An 18034-nucleotide genomic window follows, 5' to 3' on the forward strand; every position below is an offset into this window, starting at 1 on the left:
GTGGCGCTACAAGTCTCCGTATCACCTTGAGGTATTTTCTTTAAATTAGCCATAAAAGAAAAAATCCTTTGTACTGGAGCCTGAACAGACAGGACGAGGCTGCAGGTTAGAAATTAATGGAAATGTGGGGAAAAAAGAATTTTCATGAAAATATTTATTTATATCTATTAACTCAAAGTTTTGCAATTGTTTATTGAAAGCTGCCTGGTGATATTAATTACAACCAGTGTTGGACACGTTACTTTGAAGTAATTAGTTATAGTTACTTTCCACAAAAAATAACTGAGCAGGTAACTGAATTACTACATTAGTAGTAACTAATAACCAGGAAACGTAACTACTGCATTACTTTTTATAAAATGATCAAATATGGACTCGCCCCTCTAACCATAACCCTAACCTCCTGTTTATCTGGAACTAACCAACTCACTCAGTATTCCTCCACACAGGCAGACTGTGTTGGTTAGTTCCAGATACACAGCTTTTTTGTGACCAGTTGAAGGACTGAAAAAAAAACATTTACCGGTATATAATGTACACTTTAACTAGTGTATCATTTTGTGACGGGACTTCTTGAGTCAAGTAACGGCGCATTTTATTGTCAGTAACAGTGGTGGCGTTATATTGGGGGAAACAGTATCTTTTTTGATTACAGGTTGCAGAAAAAGGTAGCACTGTTAGTGCCGTTATTCCCATCACCGATGACAACCATGACTGTAATGTGATGGTTTCTTCCATCCTGCAGGACCCCAGCGAGCTGCGCTGCCCCCTGGTCCCTCTGTCCCAGACCAGCCGGCTGGTCGGCCGTCTCATCGAAATCCTGCCAGAGAACCACGCTCAGTACAGCCTGGCCCTGCACCTGCTGGAGGCCGTGGAGGCGCTCACCACTGAAGACTGAGCCCCAGAGGGACAGAAGAGATGGAGACACCACCACCACCCCCACCCACCCCCTGGCACCACTGCAGAGTGGACTGTGGTGAAGCTGGCTCATGCAGAATATGAGACTGTCACTAAAGAGAAAGATCAAACAGCCTTCTCACTCTGTCCTCACCATCATGGAGGTTCTGTCACTCAGCTCATGTTAATACGATGAATTCATCCTGGCTCTGTACTTGTAGAGGGCAGTTAGGCTTTTTCTTTTTTTTTAAATCCATCATTATTGTGCATTTAACATGAATTGATTACTTGTGTTATTGAAAAGTATTGTTAAGAGTCTAACTATATGATATGTTAAGGAATGGGGCATGTCTTCTTTTCTCTGTCACTTCACCCTCATGTTCAGTTTGATTTCAGTCAGATATCAGTGTGGGTGTCCCATGTGCCATATCACAGTTCTGTTTGACATTTCCTCCTCTTTCTCCCCGCTCATGGTCAAGAGATGTATCATAAAGAAAAATATGGACCTTTATTTTTTATTTATATATGCAGACAGTACTGTACTAGCTGTGCCTGTACACCTCCTTTTCTGTAGTCCCACGTCCAGCTGCTCCCACTGGGCTGATCCAACACAGAATAAAGAGGTTTCTGAAGAGCGCAGAGGTTTCATTCTGTTGACATCCACTCAGAACAGGTTCCAGATAAAACTTTATTAATTTAGGCTTCAGAGACAGCTCTTCCATATAGCATGGACTGCATGGGAAAGTTTACAAGGAACAGGATTTATCATACAAAGATAAAACTCATCTATACCCATCTCTCTCAACTCCTGTACTTTTGTCACACAGTGACACACATTGTAGTGAATAGTTTTCCTATATATTCACACACTGGAAAAAAAAAACAAAAGATCTACTGAACCACCTCCCTTCTCCAATAATCAATATCTCCAGGGATATGATATTTACAGTAAACAATCCCTCCTTTCCTTAATTAGAATCATTGGTACAAGAGCTCATGTGTGATCATTCATGCTGCAGCCGGGCTGACTCAGGCATGTTGGTCTGAAGAGTTCACAGACAAGCTGTTCAACAGACTGTGGGCGGATAAGAAGCTGTTAGTGTCTCTTCTCTGGCATCATCAACAATGAGGAGAACTGATCTGGAGTCAGTTAAACATCTCTGAGCTGATGGTGACGGAGAGAGTAAAACCTGGTCTCTATTCCTCAAGGTCAGTGTGAAACGAGCGCAGCGAAACAAAAAGAGCGTTGGTTGCTAGTTGTCACGGTGACGCCGTGGGCTCCGTCAGTGGGCCTGTGAGACGATGGTCTGGCAGCGCGGGCACAGGCAGTCTGCTGACTCAGCAGTGTAGCGCCGGCACCTCGGACAGCGGGCGGCGGAGGTGGGCACCACGGCGATGTCGTAGGGGCTGTCCTCACGGATAAGACCACCTGACCAGGACACACACACACATCATTGATGATGACTCATGATTTTCCAATGACCCTGCCAGCATCACCTGGGTTGTCATGCACAAGTGACAAGTTCTTCATTACTCTAGAATTGGTGATACTTTAGTTTGTAGGGCTGGAACTCACCAGAAGCCCTGCAGTACGATATTATCATGATACGATATTAAAAATATTGCAATATGTTGCGATTTATTAACTTTTTCAACTGCAAATGATGTCTCCAAATGAAAACTTTAACATCTGCTTTTTCTAATAAGGTAAACTTCTTGGTCTATTTAGTCTGATACTTGGCGTCCTTATATTGATACCAGATTGCCACGCAAAATATTGTGATACTATACTGTATCAATTTTCCCCCCACCTCTATGAGTTTGGTCATTACAGTAGGAAAAGGTTCAATGTTAATGTAATATCCAAATATATTTAAGTAGATAACAGTGATCGTTTTTTGCACTCATGCAGTGTGTATGAATAATGTGTGTAGCATTTTCAGGCTGGCAGGGAAAAGTTCATAAAAAATCCTGATTGTGCACAGTGAATTCATGTGTGTTCATGTGCCAATCTGTTGACATCTGGTTTTAGGTGAAGAAAACACATTTGTGTAAAAAGAAAGAAAAAAAAAGACATAAGTATCATGTCAACAAATATTCTCCTGAGACTGGTTAATCCTCCGGCAAAGGTTACCACGGCAACCACTGTGGTTAAATGGGAGTGACTTTCATTGAGCTAGAAAAAATCTGAGTCAACCCAAAGAAACACACATTTGTGTTCTCGTAGTCCTATCTGAGTGTGGATGCTCCTCACCTTCCAGGTTGATGAGGAAGGTGCCGTGGTTCAGCAGGGCGTCTGAGGGCAAGTCCCGGGGCAGCGCGCTGGTCAGGGTGACCCGCGCTGACATCATCAGCTCAGCCAGCTGGGAGGAGGTGGAGGTCGGCTCCACCTGCAGAGACTGGGAGACACAATATCAGCTTGTGTTGGGTGTGGGGGAGTGTGAGAAGATATGCAAAATAAAAATATCAAATATAAATTCCTTAAAAATGTACAAAATATAAATAAAATAAACTACCGGTAATATAGCAAAACATTATATAAGTGTATTGCATTCACTTAAAAAAAAAGTCATTTCTTTCTGTTTTTTGAGTTAATTTCCCTCTTTTTCAAAGTATTTGTCCCCTGTTTTTCAGCATTAAAAAGCCCTGTAAATATGTATGTATTTAAAAGGTATTCCCTGTACAGTATATTCAGATTGATATTAAAGGCAAACTCCCTGTTATTACTGAACATTTCCACTGATAGTACTGTAGTAGTAGTGAAAATTTATACTGCAGCCTTCTTTATTTTCAATTAATTACAACAACTACACTCACATGTGATCATGTTATAAAGGCCGTGACCCAATGACTGTTTTGTGGAGCGGTTTAAAGAGCTCGAACTCTCCAACTTACCTCCATGAGTTCAAACAGCAGACCAGGCTCGATGGCGACAGTGAGGTCGTACTGAGCAGCGTTTTTCCCCGGAATAGATGACAAGAAGGAATCTCTGATGGCGCACGCTCCCTCCACAGCCTCCTCCAACCCCGGTCGCCTCCACACAGAGCTACTCTTGATCCAGCCGCTCTTGAACAACGTCTCCTCCTCTGCATGAACAGGTGCAAACACAACACATGTCCACATGTCATTCATAGACCAGAGGACTGACTGTTAAAGTCACACAGCTACAAAGCAACAGGCACGTACTGTCATGTCCTGGTGCGTGTAGATAGACTTCTTCGGCTAGGTGTGGCAGGATGGGAGCGATGGACCTAGTCAGTCCATCCAGAACTTCCTCCAAGACAGTCTGACATGATCTTCTACCCAGCGAGTCCTCTGGGTCACAGTACAGCCTGGTTTAAAGACGCTGAGGGTTAAAGGAGGGTTTAAACATGGCTGTGGTTCTGATGCTGATGTGACAAACCTTCACCTGTCTTTGATGATGCTGAAGTAAAAACTGGACACGTCTCTTGTGATGAAGGCCTGGAGGACACGGATCACCCTGCCGGCATCGTACTCACTGTAGGCGTCTGTGACCTGCAAATGAAGACACACACACACACACATACACATGTAAACTTCAGTCACCAGCTCTACTACGGAAGCCCTAAAGCAGTGGTTCCCAACCTTTTTTGGCTTGTGACTCCATTTTGACATCATATATTTCTGGGGACCCCACAATCACGTCATCATCATCATGTGATTGCGGCGCCAGCTCAGATATTTTTATGTGCTGCATTTTATTTTAATTCGATTTATATTCGAGAAAGTTAAAGTATAGAATACAGTTGTTTAAACCTAATCATAATTTAAAAAAGAATAATGATTAGTTAAAAAATAGTTTTTATCAGTATTTTTTTTTTCAATTACTAGACATTTCAGGCGACCCCATTCTAATTCCAGGTGTCCCCACATGGGGTCCCGACCCCAAGGTTGAAAAACACTGCCCTAAAGGGTCATACATACATACATTTTATTTCCTCCGTTTTCTCATGACAACAAGATAATTAATTTAAGAGATAATGAATGAAACGTGACAGGCCATGTAAGATTAATTCATTCCTTGCAGAAAACATAAACAAACAGAGAACTAGGCTTAAAGGGATAGTAGCATTTTTTTAAAGTGGGGTTGTATGATCTACAAATAGCCCCTAAGTACTTTAATTGCAGTAGAAGACTCTCTGCACTCCTCCCGTTAGCAACGCCATCCCATAGCCCTGCCCAGAGATTTACAACATACAGTGTTGTGAACAGACCCAAAGAAACAGCCTATTTTCGCAGCCTAAAAGAGGTTTTACCTGGAAAAAAATACACAGTTCCATTGTTCGCTATAATATAATTTTTTCCAGCCCCTCACAGTGCAGGAAAAATGCAGTTTTTATTTGGACCTAACCAAATGCTGATCGGCAGGCGCAAACCCTGGGCGGAGGGATACGTGAGTTGGTTAGGTACAAATAACTACATTGGTGTTCAAGGAGACGTCAGTCAGCATGACATGTCATGTGTGATGGAAATCTCAGCCCTATCACGTTTCATTTATTATCTCTCAAGTTCATTATCTCGTTATCTCAGGAAAACTGAGGAAAAATATCTTGTTCTCACAAGAAAACGGAGGAAATAAAATGTATGTATGTTTGACCCTTAGAACAGGTCTGTTCCACACACCTTTATGCTGAATTCACGGAGCAGGTGCAGCATGTACTGGTCGATGTAGTGCATCTCTTTGGAGTCCACGGCCTGAGTGAGAGGGTCGAAGCCGTGCAGGTTTCCCAGCAGGAACTTCAGAGTGTTCCGTAACTGGGAGAGGAATCCAGAGGGACAGAGGTGGTGAAGAGACAAGCAAAGCACTCTGAGAGAAAGCCCACACACCTCCAGCCCTGACTGACTGCTACCTTGTTGATGCTGTCCCTGGCTGAGTTGAGCGCAGTGGGTCCGATCTGCACCTCAGAGAAGATGTTGGACTCTGCCACCCACCAACGCAGCACGTCTGCCCCGTAGGCCGGAGAACCTGTGTCCTGAAGACAAAGACAGATGTGGGAAGAAAAGTCAGTTAAAGGAGACATATCATGCCCCCTTTCCACAAATTAAAATAGTTCCCAAGTGTCTTTAAGGGATATTTCAACATTTTGGCAAATTGGCCCATTGCTATAATCCCTATAATCATAGCAGTAGATTTGTTACCTTTAATTGTCGGTGCAAGCTATTTTTAGAATGGCAGAGCAGCGAGCTGTTCAGAGCTACGCTACGGAGGCTCATGGAATTTCTTGGTTTCTCTCATCAAACTCATCAAATACACAATCCAACAACTCCAAAACACTCTGGTGGACAAGTTGTGACCTGCACATTCACCACGCTTTGAGACAATAACAGAACGTTACGAGACAGAGTTGTTTTCAAGGCAAATGCAGAGATTGCTTGCCGAAAAACTGCCCCCGATGGGAATGCGAATCAATGGTTTTGCATGTATTTACCTCGAAAACAATCCTGTCTCGTAACATTCCGTTATTATCTCATAGAGTGGTACATGTAACCTACTCCTAAAACTATTGGGATTATGGCAATGGGCCAGTTTGCCAAAATGTTTACTATCCCTTTAAAGACATGTCTGTGACATGCTTTGGTCAAAATCCCCCAAGGATCAAACATCACAACTCTTTTCATCCTCTAAAACAGCCCTGTTCAGAACGGCTGCTTTCAATGTCTGTCCCTTTAAATGCAAATGAACCACTGCTGGCCCCGCCCCACCTGGGATTATGCAAATTCAAAAACTAATTACATCATTGGAAGAGAACTGAGGGAACAGCTCATAAAACCACATGGATTTCAACCTAGGGAGTTTTTGGTCAATTCTCAGATTTTGGGGGCTGGAAGGCAAGACAAACATCTAAATATATGTTAAAAAGTGGGTTATATTTCCATAATATGTCCCTTTTAAAACAAAAACAAACTTCCTCAGATGCCTAAAACATGTCATTTCATGTCACTGTCTCTCTGTGCTCTCACCTTCCCTCCTCCATTGATGACTGTGTCAGGATCCACAACGTTGCCCAGAGACTTGGACATCTTCTCTCCCTTCTCACTGACAGCAAAGCCATGGACCACCAGAGACCTACAGACATTATATTTGTTGAACTATTTTACATATGACAAATGTTTTAATTAACATTTGCATTGCATGTATTGTTTGTTTGTCACCATGGGAACCATTATGTCAGTTTAATATCAGGGAGGAACCAATATATTTGTCTGACTTTGTTGTCTTGTTGGTTTTCATCTAAGTAGAAGCATCTTCATGTCTTTGTTTAATTCATGAACTAACTGTTAAAATATATCACATATCTGCTAAAACAGTGTAAACAGTAGGTTTGACTACATTATATTAATTATAGTATAGTAATGTCTACCAGATACTTCAGTCCTCCAAAGGTCATTTGATGTTTTTTATAACCCTATTTTTCCTCTTTGTTCAAGTTGAGTGAACAATCTGAAAGAGTACATATATGAAGATTAGGAATGCAATTCTTATTCAGTCCTGGTTGATCCATTTTCAGTTAGTTTATGCAAATTGTGTGAAAATAAAGATTAAACAATGGTTTATAGTGGCAGGTGGTTCCAAGCTGTGCCAAAAATGGACATTTTGGAAAGTTCGCCTGAATATTTTGTAGTAAAATCTCAATAATTTTGTCCTGCTTCAATTAATCAGACTCAACCACTGCAGAGACAATGTTCATATGTTGTACAATGATTTTATAGAGAGTTTGAGCTTCATTAGCATTATTCTAAAGGGCACTCATCAAAAATATGTTTTTTTTTAGGCGAATATTAATTTTATTAATTTTTTTCTGTGTGTCATCTTCATTTACTCTTTACCAGTAACAGATATACTGAAATTTACACATCTCAGCAATTCCTCAATTTTTTCCCTTTACTATGACACCAAAAGTATTCAAATAGACCTTGTGGTTACAGAGATATACTCATTTTATTATGGATATGCAATTTTCGAGAAAAGGCCTACTTCTGGACTGCAGTCCTGTTAACAGGAAAATAAAGACATTTGGACATTGGATTTGAAACTCAATTTGTATTTTCAGTTATTTTCCATAGCTTCATGGTTTAAAGTCTGCACATCACAGTAAACCGGCAGGTCACTCACTTGTAAGGTGCCTTGTTCCTAAGAGCTACACTGGTGAGCAGAGACGACTGGAACCAGCCTCCAATCTGGTCCTTTCCCTCCACATACACATCAGCCCTGGAGTCTGACTCTGAGGGAGGGGCAGAGTGGTGGAGTGGGGCAGGTGGCAGGGACAGGAGGGGCAAAAAGAAAATCCATTAGTTTTACATTTACAGCACAGGAGAAAAAAAACTGTAAAACAAACAGTTAGCATTTTTGAGTGTCCAGAAAAGACAGGAGGTGTGAGCCGATGTTAGTGCAGATTCAGAAACTGGAATTATTTATCATGTGTGTGTTTCAGTGAGACTCCATACACATGCCTCAACAGCCCAACAGATGGTCATAAACACTTTTCAACCTCATCCATCTCCAACCTGAATCTACTCTCAGAGAAAACAGTGAAGTAGAAGCACAGAGTGTGAGCCATCCTCGGAAAAAGAAACAAACAGCCAGTGTTCTCCCAAAGCAGACGCTCAGTCTACACCCTGCATCCATGCACGGGACAGAGAGGAGGACAGGAGGAGGTTCATGCTGTATCCAGGAGCTCCCTTCTTATCTCCTACATACATGTTTGGTTTCCTTAAATACTCCTTAAAACACAAAACCAAATGCTTTAGGATTGGATCTGACATCTTTGAACATATCCACCAGCATTTGGAGGCAAAAGGAGGAAGAACAAGCAAAGGGAGAGAGTGACACAGAGGCAGAGAGAGAGAGGGCCAGAGGCTGGTCCATGGTCCATTAACCTGAGACCAGAGGTTTGCGCAGCGGAGCCGGGAGCCAGCTGAGGCGTGACTCAGGCCCCTGAGGGTCTTCCTCCATCTCCTCTGGAAATGGAAACACAACCAGACACAGACAATGCAACACACGTCTGCTCTTCTTTAACATCGTGTTCCGTCTGAGGAACAGCAACAGTAAGGGGGGAGGGGTAAGATGAGACACTTTTCAAATTCAGGAACACTACATCAAGAAATTGATAACTATTACAGTGGTGGAAAAAAGTTTTCGGACACCCTTAAAATTTGGGCGGTTTTCCCTGCACATGCAGATCAGAAACCCTTGGACACCCAGATCTTGGTTTGTCTTCCAAGCTGTTGGTTGGTCTGGATTTCTGCTGAGTGAAGGACTGCATCTTCCCTTCCTGGCTGAGAATCTGGATCTTCAGGCCTGTTTTCTGCATTAGGTTCCTTGTTTTAGACATTTTGTCTCTGAACTTTTAAATGTGCTGGCTTTATATAGACACCAAGCACTGCAACAAAAAAACTAAAGTGACACAATACTCAAAGTTTCATATGTATTTTTATGGAACCAATCAATTAGAAGTTTGTAATGGCTTTTTAATGATTTGTTTAGTATAATTATCTCTTTTGGTCCAAACACAATTCTCATGAAACTTATGATTGACTGAATTAACTTTCGACAGTGAAAAACGTTTTTTGGACATAAACGTCGAACCATTTTACCGCATGCTCAATTTTTCTTATGGTTTCCTGGCAACATGGGGTGGCTCAACTTGCCTCCATGCTCAACTTACCCCACTCTCCCCTATGGCTCAAAGTATCTGCAATATCCTCACTTGTTTGGTTGTTTATTGACCAATAAAAATAAAAAGTTAAGGGTGCTGCTGTAGTTTACACTGCTGCCTCATATCAACTAGTATCTAGGTCCAATCCCTGGTTCAGTCTGTGTGGAGTCAGCATGTTCTTCTTTCCAATCTGCATTGTCTATGTGTGTGAATGTGATAGTGAATGTGTCTGTGTAAGTGTGTATATCTGCTGTAAATACTCCTTCATCACCTGGACTGTGGGCCGTTTTGCTGGAGTTGAGGGAGGAACCTGCAGCATCCTGCTCTGCTCAGACTAATCCAGGGTTTGTGGTCAGCAAGACTCTGCTTTCACTTTGCTTACAACACACTTTGCAAAGCAACTTAACTGGAGCGCTGGAGTGTGTGTGGCCTGTCTTAAGTAGCTTTTTGTTCAATAAAACTAATTAATGGAAACTTCATCAAAGGCATTTAGAGAGCTGGCGCTGATTGAAGTGAGGCAGAGACTTAACTGCTGCTACACTTTGAAAAACAGGAGCAGCATCACTACACTGTACAACACAAACACACAATCTGATACAAAGCTGTTACATTCTTCTGATTACAACATCTGTGCAGCTGTGGACAGGTTTAACCAGTCACATCTTCTTCATTAAATAAAGGGAGTAACAAGTGGGATCCAGCAGAGTTTGCAATAAAAAATAAATAAATCACAACAAACGTAAGTGTGATCTGCAGGAGAAGAAGAAATCTGAGCTGTACCTTCTAGTACAGCAGCCCACGATGTCCCACTGTCAAACCAGATGTCCAGTACGTCCTCTCCACGGATGTAGTCAGTTACTGGACCTGCTTTACTCTGACAGGGTCAAACATAGACAACACTTACTCACAACACATTATAATATATAGTATAATATAGTTCTAATATGTAACTGTTTGATGTTTCTCTGCTCCAGACAGCAGCTACACAGCCCTGACAGGACATCACTGTACAGTTTTATGGCCACCTGAATAATATATACCATTCATTATCATACACAAACAATGAATTTATGTCTTTACTTGTTAATGTAACAGAAACAAATGAAGTATCAAAATCATAGTGTGGTGAATGTGCAGGTCACAACTTGACCACCAGAGCGTTTTGGAGTTGTTGGATTGTGTATTTGATGAGTTAGATGAGGGAAAGGCGGAAATACCCGTCTCTGCCCCGCCGATCTCAAAACAGCTTGCACCGACAATTAAAGGTAACAAACCTACTACTAAGACTATAGGGATTATGGCAAAAGGTGACTTTGCCAAAATGTTGAACTATCCCTTTAACTGAAAAACCTCTGAAACCACATTCAAATAGTAAAAACATACAGTATCAAAGCCAGTAAAGCCACACCTCCACCAGTTAACTTCATGTATACTGACCTTCTTGAGGACCTCTGGTGGCAGCAAGGTCTCAGTGGGGAGCTCCCACCAACAGTCGCTGCCCTTCTCTTTGAAGAGCGTTGCTATGTGGGAGACAGTGTGTCTGCAAAGAGAACAGAGAGCAGGAAGTTTTACTGTGTTTCCGTTCTATTCTACTTTTACCAGGTGAGACAGAACTGGTTCTGTGCGTCAGGAGCATTGAATCCAAATGCAGTCTTCTCAGAATTAGAAGTATTTGTGTGTGTGTGTGTGTGTGTGTGTGTGTGTGTGTGTGTGTCTGTGACTGTGCCTGAGCCTGTCTGTCTCTCTGCATGTGTGCTGTGTGTGGACTCACTTGTTGATGAGAGGCTCTCCTGTGTCTCTGTGGTAGAAGACGGGGATGGGGACGCCCCAGCTCCTCTGTCTGGAGATGCACCAGTACGTACGTCTGTCCAGCATGGCCAGCAGGCTGCCCTTTGCCGACTCTGGTAAAACACGCACCTTCTGTAGCGCGTCCTGGACAACCAACCACACACACACACACACACATAGACGGAACAACGTTTAAATGTGAAGTAAGCACCTTCCTGGAAACAGAAACCATATCACCTCACCTGAAAATGACACAGCATTTCTTTCAGTGCAGCAGGAACAGCAATGAGGAACTGGGTAAAAACTAGTTTGATGGCGGTCCAGCTTACCTTGGCTTTGTCTTTGAGCGATGCAGTGTTGATGAACCACTGCTTACTGGGCCTGATGATGACAGGCTGCTTTGTCCTCCAGTCATATGGGTAGCTGTGGACACACTGCTCCTCTTTCACCAGAGCTCCACACTCCTTCAGCATGGAGATCACTACCACACACACACACACACAGGCAGGAAAACACAATATGGAAAATGAAAAAAATATGGAGGACATGGATCTGTATAAGCTACAGGAGGGTGTTGATCCCTCTTTTCACACATTGTTGTTGTACCTTTGTCGGTGCCTTCACTCATCACAGACAGGTTGTGTAGTGCAGGTCCAGCTGCCTCTGTGAATTTGCCGTCCTCATCCACTATACACTCCTGAGGCAGCAGCAAACATCAGCACAGTTACACAGAGTAAAAAGCGTGTTTGTGTTGTTTTACCAGGTCATACAGGTGTAGATGTCAGCAACATAATGATGCCAAAATATAAAACATGTTTTAGAAAAAGTTATCTGAAATGCGGAAAACCCCATAATAGACTAAACAATTAATTGACTGCAAACTGCCCCTCTTTATCTGTTCTCTCACTGGCTGACCATCATATGCAAATCCATACTTGGGCTTCTCCCCCCATAGTCATGCCTATACATGTGCAGAACCTGCAGCCATTATGGCCTGCGCTTTTAAAACATCATACAGACAAAGGTCCTAAGAGTCAGGGGAAAAAGACATTTAAATTTTCTGCCCCCTTAAGCTGGAATGTTACGCAGAAGGACTTAAAACTGACTGAATTCACAGCTTGGGAGAATAGATCAATTTTAAAAAGATAGAGAAAGGAGATCCATCGACTCTCGTGATTGTGATTGCCCTATGAAATTTGTAATTGTTGTTTGTGTTAATCTATGTAGAGTTGTTTGTGTGCTGCTCTCTTAGCCAGGTCTCCCTTGTATTGACGTTTTTAAATCTCAACAAGTGTTTACTTGGATGAATAAAGGAAAAAAATAAAATAAAATAAAGAAGAAGAAGAATATCTGTGAGGAGTGCACTGTGTCTGTGTCCAACAACTGACTGACAGAACATACCACAGACAGGTTAAACTGTGAAGCCACACTGTAGTCGTCCATGCCATGAGCTGGCGCTGTGTGAACCAACCCTGTTCCTTTCGCCATGGTCACGTGATTGGCCGGCAATAGTGGCACTTCCTTGTCAGGAATTGTGGGATGTTTGCAGACCCCTCCCTCCAGCTGGGAGCCTGGGAGGAGAAGCACAGGGGGCGGTGTTTGCATTGTTACTGTCTGTAACTGACAGGACGAGAGCTGCAGAGTGTTGTGTGTCTGTGTGTGGACATGAGAAGGTTACCTGTGAAGGTGGCGACACTCTCCAGCTCTGTGCCCAGCAGGGCCGACATGCTGGCTGAGCGCTCTGTGGCCACCAGGAGCAGCTGAGAGTTGTCTGCCCTCTTCATCACTGAGTACCTGTGTGGCACAAAGAGCACAGCGCTGTTATCCCACTATCATTAAAGGTTATGCTTTTATTTCTTCACTCCACTGTCTCTCAGTTCCTGTTAATCCTCGTTATAAATGTACCATAGCAACTACTAAAGGGGCAGAGGGTTATTAAGTAACATCCTCTCATCATGCCCCTTTTCCACAAATTAAAATAGTTACCAGGTGTCTTAAAGACATGTCTGTGACATGCTTTGGTCAAAATCCCCCAAGGATCAAACATCACAGCTCTTTTCATCATCTCAAAACAGCCCTGTTCAATACGGCTGCTTTCAATGTCTGTCCCTTTAAATGCAAATGAACCACTGCTAGCCCCGCCCCACCCCACTCCTTCTACTGGTACCAGGTAGGGGTGGGATTATGCAAATTGGAAAACTAGTTACATCACTGGAAAACAACAACAACAAGGGAACAGCTCTTAAAACCACATGGATTTCAACCTAGAGAGCCTGAACATTACTGGGGGTTTTTTTGGTCAATTCTCACATTTTGGGGGCCGGAAGGCAAAACAAGGGCCTTCAAAAAGTGATATTTCCATAATATGTCCCCGTTAAAACAAAAACCTTACAGTTGTTCCTGTCACCAACCAGCCAGGTTGTGTGACACATACTCTCAGTCTCTCCGTCCTGACTTAGAACATTGAATAATGCCCAGAGGTGTTTTTGCAGAACATGTCATAAGGAGGCTGACCTTTGACTGTTTGCGTATAAAATGTCATCACTGTTATTACGATCCTTATGAAGGTGTGAACGGGACATGACAGATAGAGGAACAACCATGTCTCTGTGCACTAGATGTTATTTACCTAATAATTAAGGTCAATCATAAACTGTTGCAGGAAAACTGCCAAATGAACCACAGCTTCTCAAAGAGAAATATCTGATAGTTTTCTCAGGTGTCTGTGATAAAAACAAAAAGATGAACTGTGATAAAAATAAATAAATACATTTTAAAAAATCATTCATTTCTGATATTTTGTATTGCAAACAAAATTGACTTAGTTGCTGCAGTTCCTGCTGCAGAGGAGCAAAAACATACAGTGGCTTGCAAAAGTATTTATACCCCTTGAACTTTCCCACATTTTGTCAAGTTACAGCCACAAACTTAAAATGTATTTTATTGGGATTATTCGGTTGTTATTGCAGCAAAAGATGGTTCAACAATGTATTGACTCAGGGGGGCTGAATTATGCATGCCAAACTACTCAGATTTTTATTTGTAAAAAATCTTAAAACACCATGTATCATTTTCGATCCACTTCACAATGATGCACTACTTTGTGTTGGTCTATCACATAAAATCCCAATAAAAATAAAAGTACCAGGGGTATGAATACTTTTGAAAGGCACTGTATAGTACATCTGTGTGTCTGACAAGCTGCAGCTTATATTGGTAGAGGATGAGAGCTTCACAGAATCAGTCTGAGGTCTCCAGAAATTGCCAGTGTATAAACAGAATCTTTTGGCTGCAGGTACTCACTGGGCGTTGGGCATGTAGCAGACGGCTTGGTTTACAGGAATGGTCCAGGGCTGGGTGGTCCACACCAACACAGAGACACTTTCCAGACCTGCTGAGACACACATGCAACCAACACACCATGAAGAGATCTGAAACGTATATTAAAACACTCATTACACACACATTATCTGTATGTGTGTGTCTGTGAGTTACCTTGTTCTGAGGCTATCCCTGCTGGCAGCTTGACCAGGGGAAACGTAGCATAGATGGCTCTGCTCACGTGTTCAGGGTTGTATTCCAACTCTGCCTCTGCCAGGGCCGTTCTACAGAGACACAGGGACAGGATTTAGGTTCAAAAGAAGTTATTAGATGTTGAGGTAGAAAAGGAAAATCAAAACAACATGAGCATAATAACAGTACCTTGATGAAGGAGACCAGAAGATCGGCTTGTAGTCCTGATAGATGAGGCTCTGCAGATAAAACACAGTCTAATGAAAACCAAAAGTGTCTGTTACTACAGCCACTGAGACAGAAGGCTCAGTCAGAGACAGCTCCATGTTACACAACTACTATAGAAAACCATCACACCATTTTTTTTTAATATATATTTTTTGGCGTTTTTGCCTTTATTTGATAGTGCATAGTGAGATAGACAGGAAAGGGGGAGGCAGAGAGAGGGGGGAATGACATGCACGGGATTCGAACCGGGGACGCCTGCGTTGAGGACTGTAGCCTCTACATGGGGCGGCCGCCTTAACCACTGCGCCACGCACCGCCCCACCATCACACCCTTTTGAAATAGATTGATTATTTGTCATCCAGCCTGAAATCAAAACCCACTGAAAATAAACTTTTTTCCAGCTTTATTTACACATTCAGCCTGAACAAAGATAATGACAGTTCTGAAAATGAATAAAAAAAAACTAGATTAACAGAGTTAGAAAAGTCATCAGTCCCCTGATTACAGTCACCTTTGCTTTGGTGATGTCTCTATAGTTTTGCATGTCTAGATTAGGGAATATTTGCCCATTCTTCTTGTTTCTTATTGTTGGAGTTCAGTCATCCTGATCTAGACCAGGTGCTGGTGGTGCTACATGCTGTCCACTTCTGGTCCTCACAGGGATACCTAACACCTTGGAAACCTTTCTGTAGCTTTCACCTGACTTTATCCTGGAGGTCTTTTAAAAAGCAGGACGTCACATAACCCTAACCAGGACATCTGATGTCAGGTGGGCTCAGTCAGCCTGGTGTTAGATGAAAAGGTTGATTGGTTGTAACTAAGCAGGTTTATAATAGTTTATTCTAAGGGTTAAGTCTGATGACTTAACCAAACCAGGTATTTCACTAATTCTTTTTAAACAATTGTCCATAATGTTTTAAAATGTTATTTTCACTCTGATGATGAAGGTTATACAGCTCAAAAAAGTCAGATTTAATTCATTTTAATTAATTGGGTTTAATGTATCAAATGATAAAGATTTTGTCAGAGTGTGGTGACTTTCTATAGACACTATAGGATAAAATATATGAAGCGTCTTAAATCTATGCATGAACACTGGCATATATCAAGAATAACAAATGACCGTCCACCTTGCTGTGCATCTCCTGGAAGACCTTCAGTTGAGCAGCCTCGTAGGCTCCGTCAAAGGTGTAGTAGCACTGGTCCCAGTCAGCCATCACCCCCCAACGCTGGAAAGCAGCCTTCTGCCGTCCGATGGCTCCCTCTGCAAACTCCCGTGCTGAATGAGACAGAGGCAGAACATTAAAGCAGTTTCTAATCAAAGTGTGCTCATGTTCATCAAACCTTTCTGTCCTTTCTAACCTTTCTGTCTAATCTGTAGCGGACTCAAGCCGCTGGTCCCCAGCTCTCCCAGAGCCTTCAGCTCGATGGGCAGGCCGTGGCAGTCCCAGCCTGGGACATAGTGCACCTGTCGCCCCCTCAGCATTTCAAAGCGGTTGCGGATGTCCTTCAGGATCTGGAGAGAAGATACAAGTAACTGAATGGTTCATTTGTCAGTGTTTTAGCTGTCAGTGCAGCTGCAGCAGCCAGATTATAACTCAGTTCTCAGGGCTCCAGACTAACTTTATTTACAAGGAGCACAGTGGCCGCCTTACTTAAAATTTTAGGGGCGCAAGCGGAACATGTAGGGGCGCACACTGTAAATTGACGTAAATCAAAGCAAATATTTACACTTTCATTCATGATGACCTGTAATGGCAGATCCCAGATTCTTTGAGTTGCCACTTCCATGTTTCACTAGTGTTAAAAAACAAACAGCCAATTTACTGATTGCACATGTGCAAGTAGATGAAAAATTTACTTGCACTGTCTCAAATTTTAGGGGCAAGATGCCAACATTTAGGGGCAGACTGGAGCCCTGGTTCTGACTCTGTGGCAGATGAAGAAAGCCTAAACATCTAAAGGACACTGAATCAAAGACCTTATTAAGCGCGTGTCCAACATGAGGGTCTCCATTGGCATAGGGGGGTCCATCATGAAGACAGAACTCCTTCTTGGCTTTCCTCTGTCTCTGCCAGGAGTACAACTCTGCAAACCCACTCTCCTGCAACACACAGACCAGTCCAGCTTGTACAGTTTGGATATGACAAAAGAAACATAACAAAAGCTGACAACTAGGCAGTTGTAGCTGGTTATCATACAGCTCTACTGTAACGTTACCTGCTGTATCTGCAGTTCTCGGTCCAGCAGCTTCTGTCCCGTCAGCTTCATGGGGAAGTCAGTCCGGGGCAGCAGCACAGTGTCTCGGTACAGTCCCTGAGTAGAGGCTGCTTCTGCCGGCTGGGCGCTGCCTTCTCCCGAGCCCGCACCGTGCCAGCGGCTGGAGCTGAAGGGGACAGCCCGGCGGAGGAGGCCCCCTCCCCGGTGTGACCTCCGTCCCCATCTCGCTAGCGCGTGGCTAACCGCCGAAACCCGGCACAGTAGCATGGAGAGGTGAGTGAGGCAGCTCAGCGGCCACAGGAGCCAAGTTAAACCACACAAACGTTGACGTTGTGTTGTTATTTATTGTTGTTGTGACAGTATGTAAGTATTGTGTCGCGGTGTTCCGCCCTTCTCGAAGCCGAAGCCCGTGTTTCTTCCGGAAGAAATATCAGAGCGGACAACTACGGAAGCCGAGTGGATTCAACAGTAATCGCATTTTTAACTGTACGTCATGCAAGCGGCCACTGGAGGACGCTGTTTATCCAACAGATACAGTAACAGTGACAGGAACGAGAACGTGATTTTTAATTGTATAATACTGGTTAATTAAAGAGAAGATATCAAGTTATGATTTGTGCTATGACAACATTGATAGGCCCGTGCCCAAATAAAGTTTTTTTATGGTGTTTGGTTTAAATAAAAAATAAATAAAAAAAAATAAAAAAAA

At 42.8% G+C, this 18034-nt stretch overlaps 2 protein-coding genes across 6 annotated transcripts in view; one reads left to right on the forward strand and one right to left on the reverse strand.

Annotated features, from left to right (window-relative positions):
- The window catches only part of rab3gap2 (RAB3 GTPase activating protein subunit 2 (non-catalytic)), a 30949-nt gene extending 29416 nt beyond the window's left edge, over window positions 1–1533 (forward strand). For both annotated transcript variants that reach the window (XM_085768158.1, XM_085768159.1), the window contains exon 35: window positions 746–1533. In XM_085768158.1, coding sequence (XP_085624284.1) covers window positions 746–898 — 153 coding nt within the window. In that variant the 3' untranslated portion in view covers window positions 899–1533. The remainder of the gene's footprint in view (window positions 1–745) is intronic.
- Window positions 1346–17790, reverse strand: iars2 (isoleucyl-tRNA synthetase 2, mitochondrial). 4 transcript variants are annotated; one of them, XM_085768161.1, is made up of 24 exons: window positions 17326–17766; window positions 17087–17209; window positions 16468–16621; window positions 16236–16384; window positions 15066–15115; window positions 14859–14968; window positions 14667–14754; window positions 13042–13157; window positions 12765–12934; window positions 11970–12060; window positions 11693–11844; window positions 11347–11507; window positions 11013–11115; window positions 10356–10449; window positions 8797–8877; window positions 8033–8141; window positions 6880–6985; window positions 5769–5891; window positions 5542–5673; window positions 4307–4413; window positions 4084–4229; window positions 3793–3983; window positions 3152–3296; window positions 1346–2326 (listed from the first exon to the last, which is right to left on the reverse strand). In XM_085768161.1, the coding sequence occupies exons 1-24, from the start codon at window positions 17590–17592 to the stop codon at window positions 2181–2183; spliced, it is 3114 nt and encodes a 1037-aa protein (XP_085624287.1). In that variant the 5' UTR covers window positions 17593–17766; the 3' UTR covers window positions 1346–2180. The 4 variants fall into 4 exon arrangements, with proteins under 4 accessions (XP_085624287.1, XP_085624288.1, XP_085624289.1 ...); XM_085768160.1 differs by having other exon boundaries at window positions 1574–2326; window positions 14667–14757; window positions 17326–17762; XM_085768162.1 differs by lacking the exon at window positions 8797–8877 and having other exon boundaries at window positions 14667–14757; window positions 17326–17790.
- Between the last annotated feature and the right edge of the window lie 244 nt (window positions 17791–18034).

The sequence above is a fragment of the Trachurus japonicus genome, chromosome 22 (assembly GCF_045865225.1).
Source record: "Trachurus japonicus isolate A0001 chromosome 22, Traja_1.0".
Classification (NCBI taxonomy): Eukaryota; Metazoa; Chordata; class Actinopteri; order Carangiformes; family Carangidae; genus Trachurus; species Trachurus japonicus.

Excerpts from the sequence above, each read along its gene's own strand:
- iars2 (XM_085768160.1), bottom strand. The coding sequence starts at position 17,592 with ATGCTACTGTGCCGGGTTTCGGCGGTTAGCCACGCGCTAGCGAGATGG. Across the intron at positions 11,508-11,692 it reads CGCTCAAAGACAAAGCCAAG|GACGCGCTACAGAAGGTGCG; the intron begins GTAAGCTGGACC and ends TTGGTTGTCCAG. Across the intron at positions 2,327-3,151 it reads CTTCCTCATCAACCTGGAAG|GTGGTCTTATCCGTGAGGAC; the intron begins GTGAGGAGCATC and ends TGTCCTGGTCAG.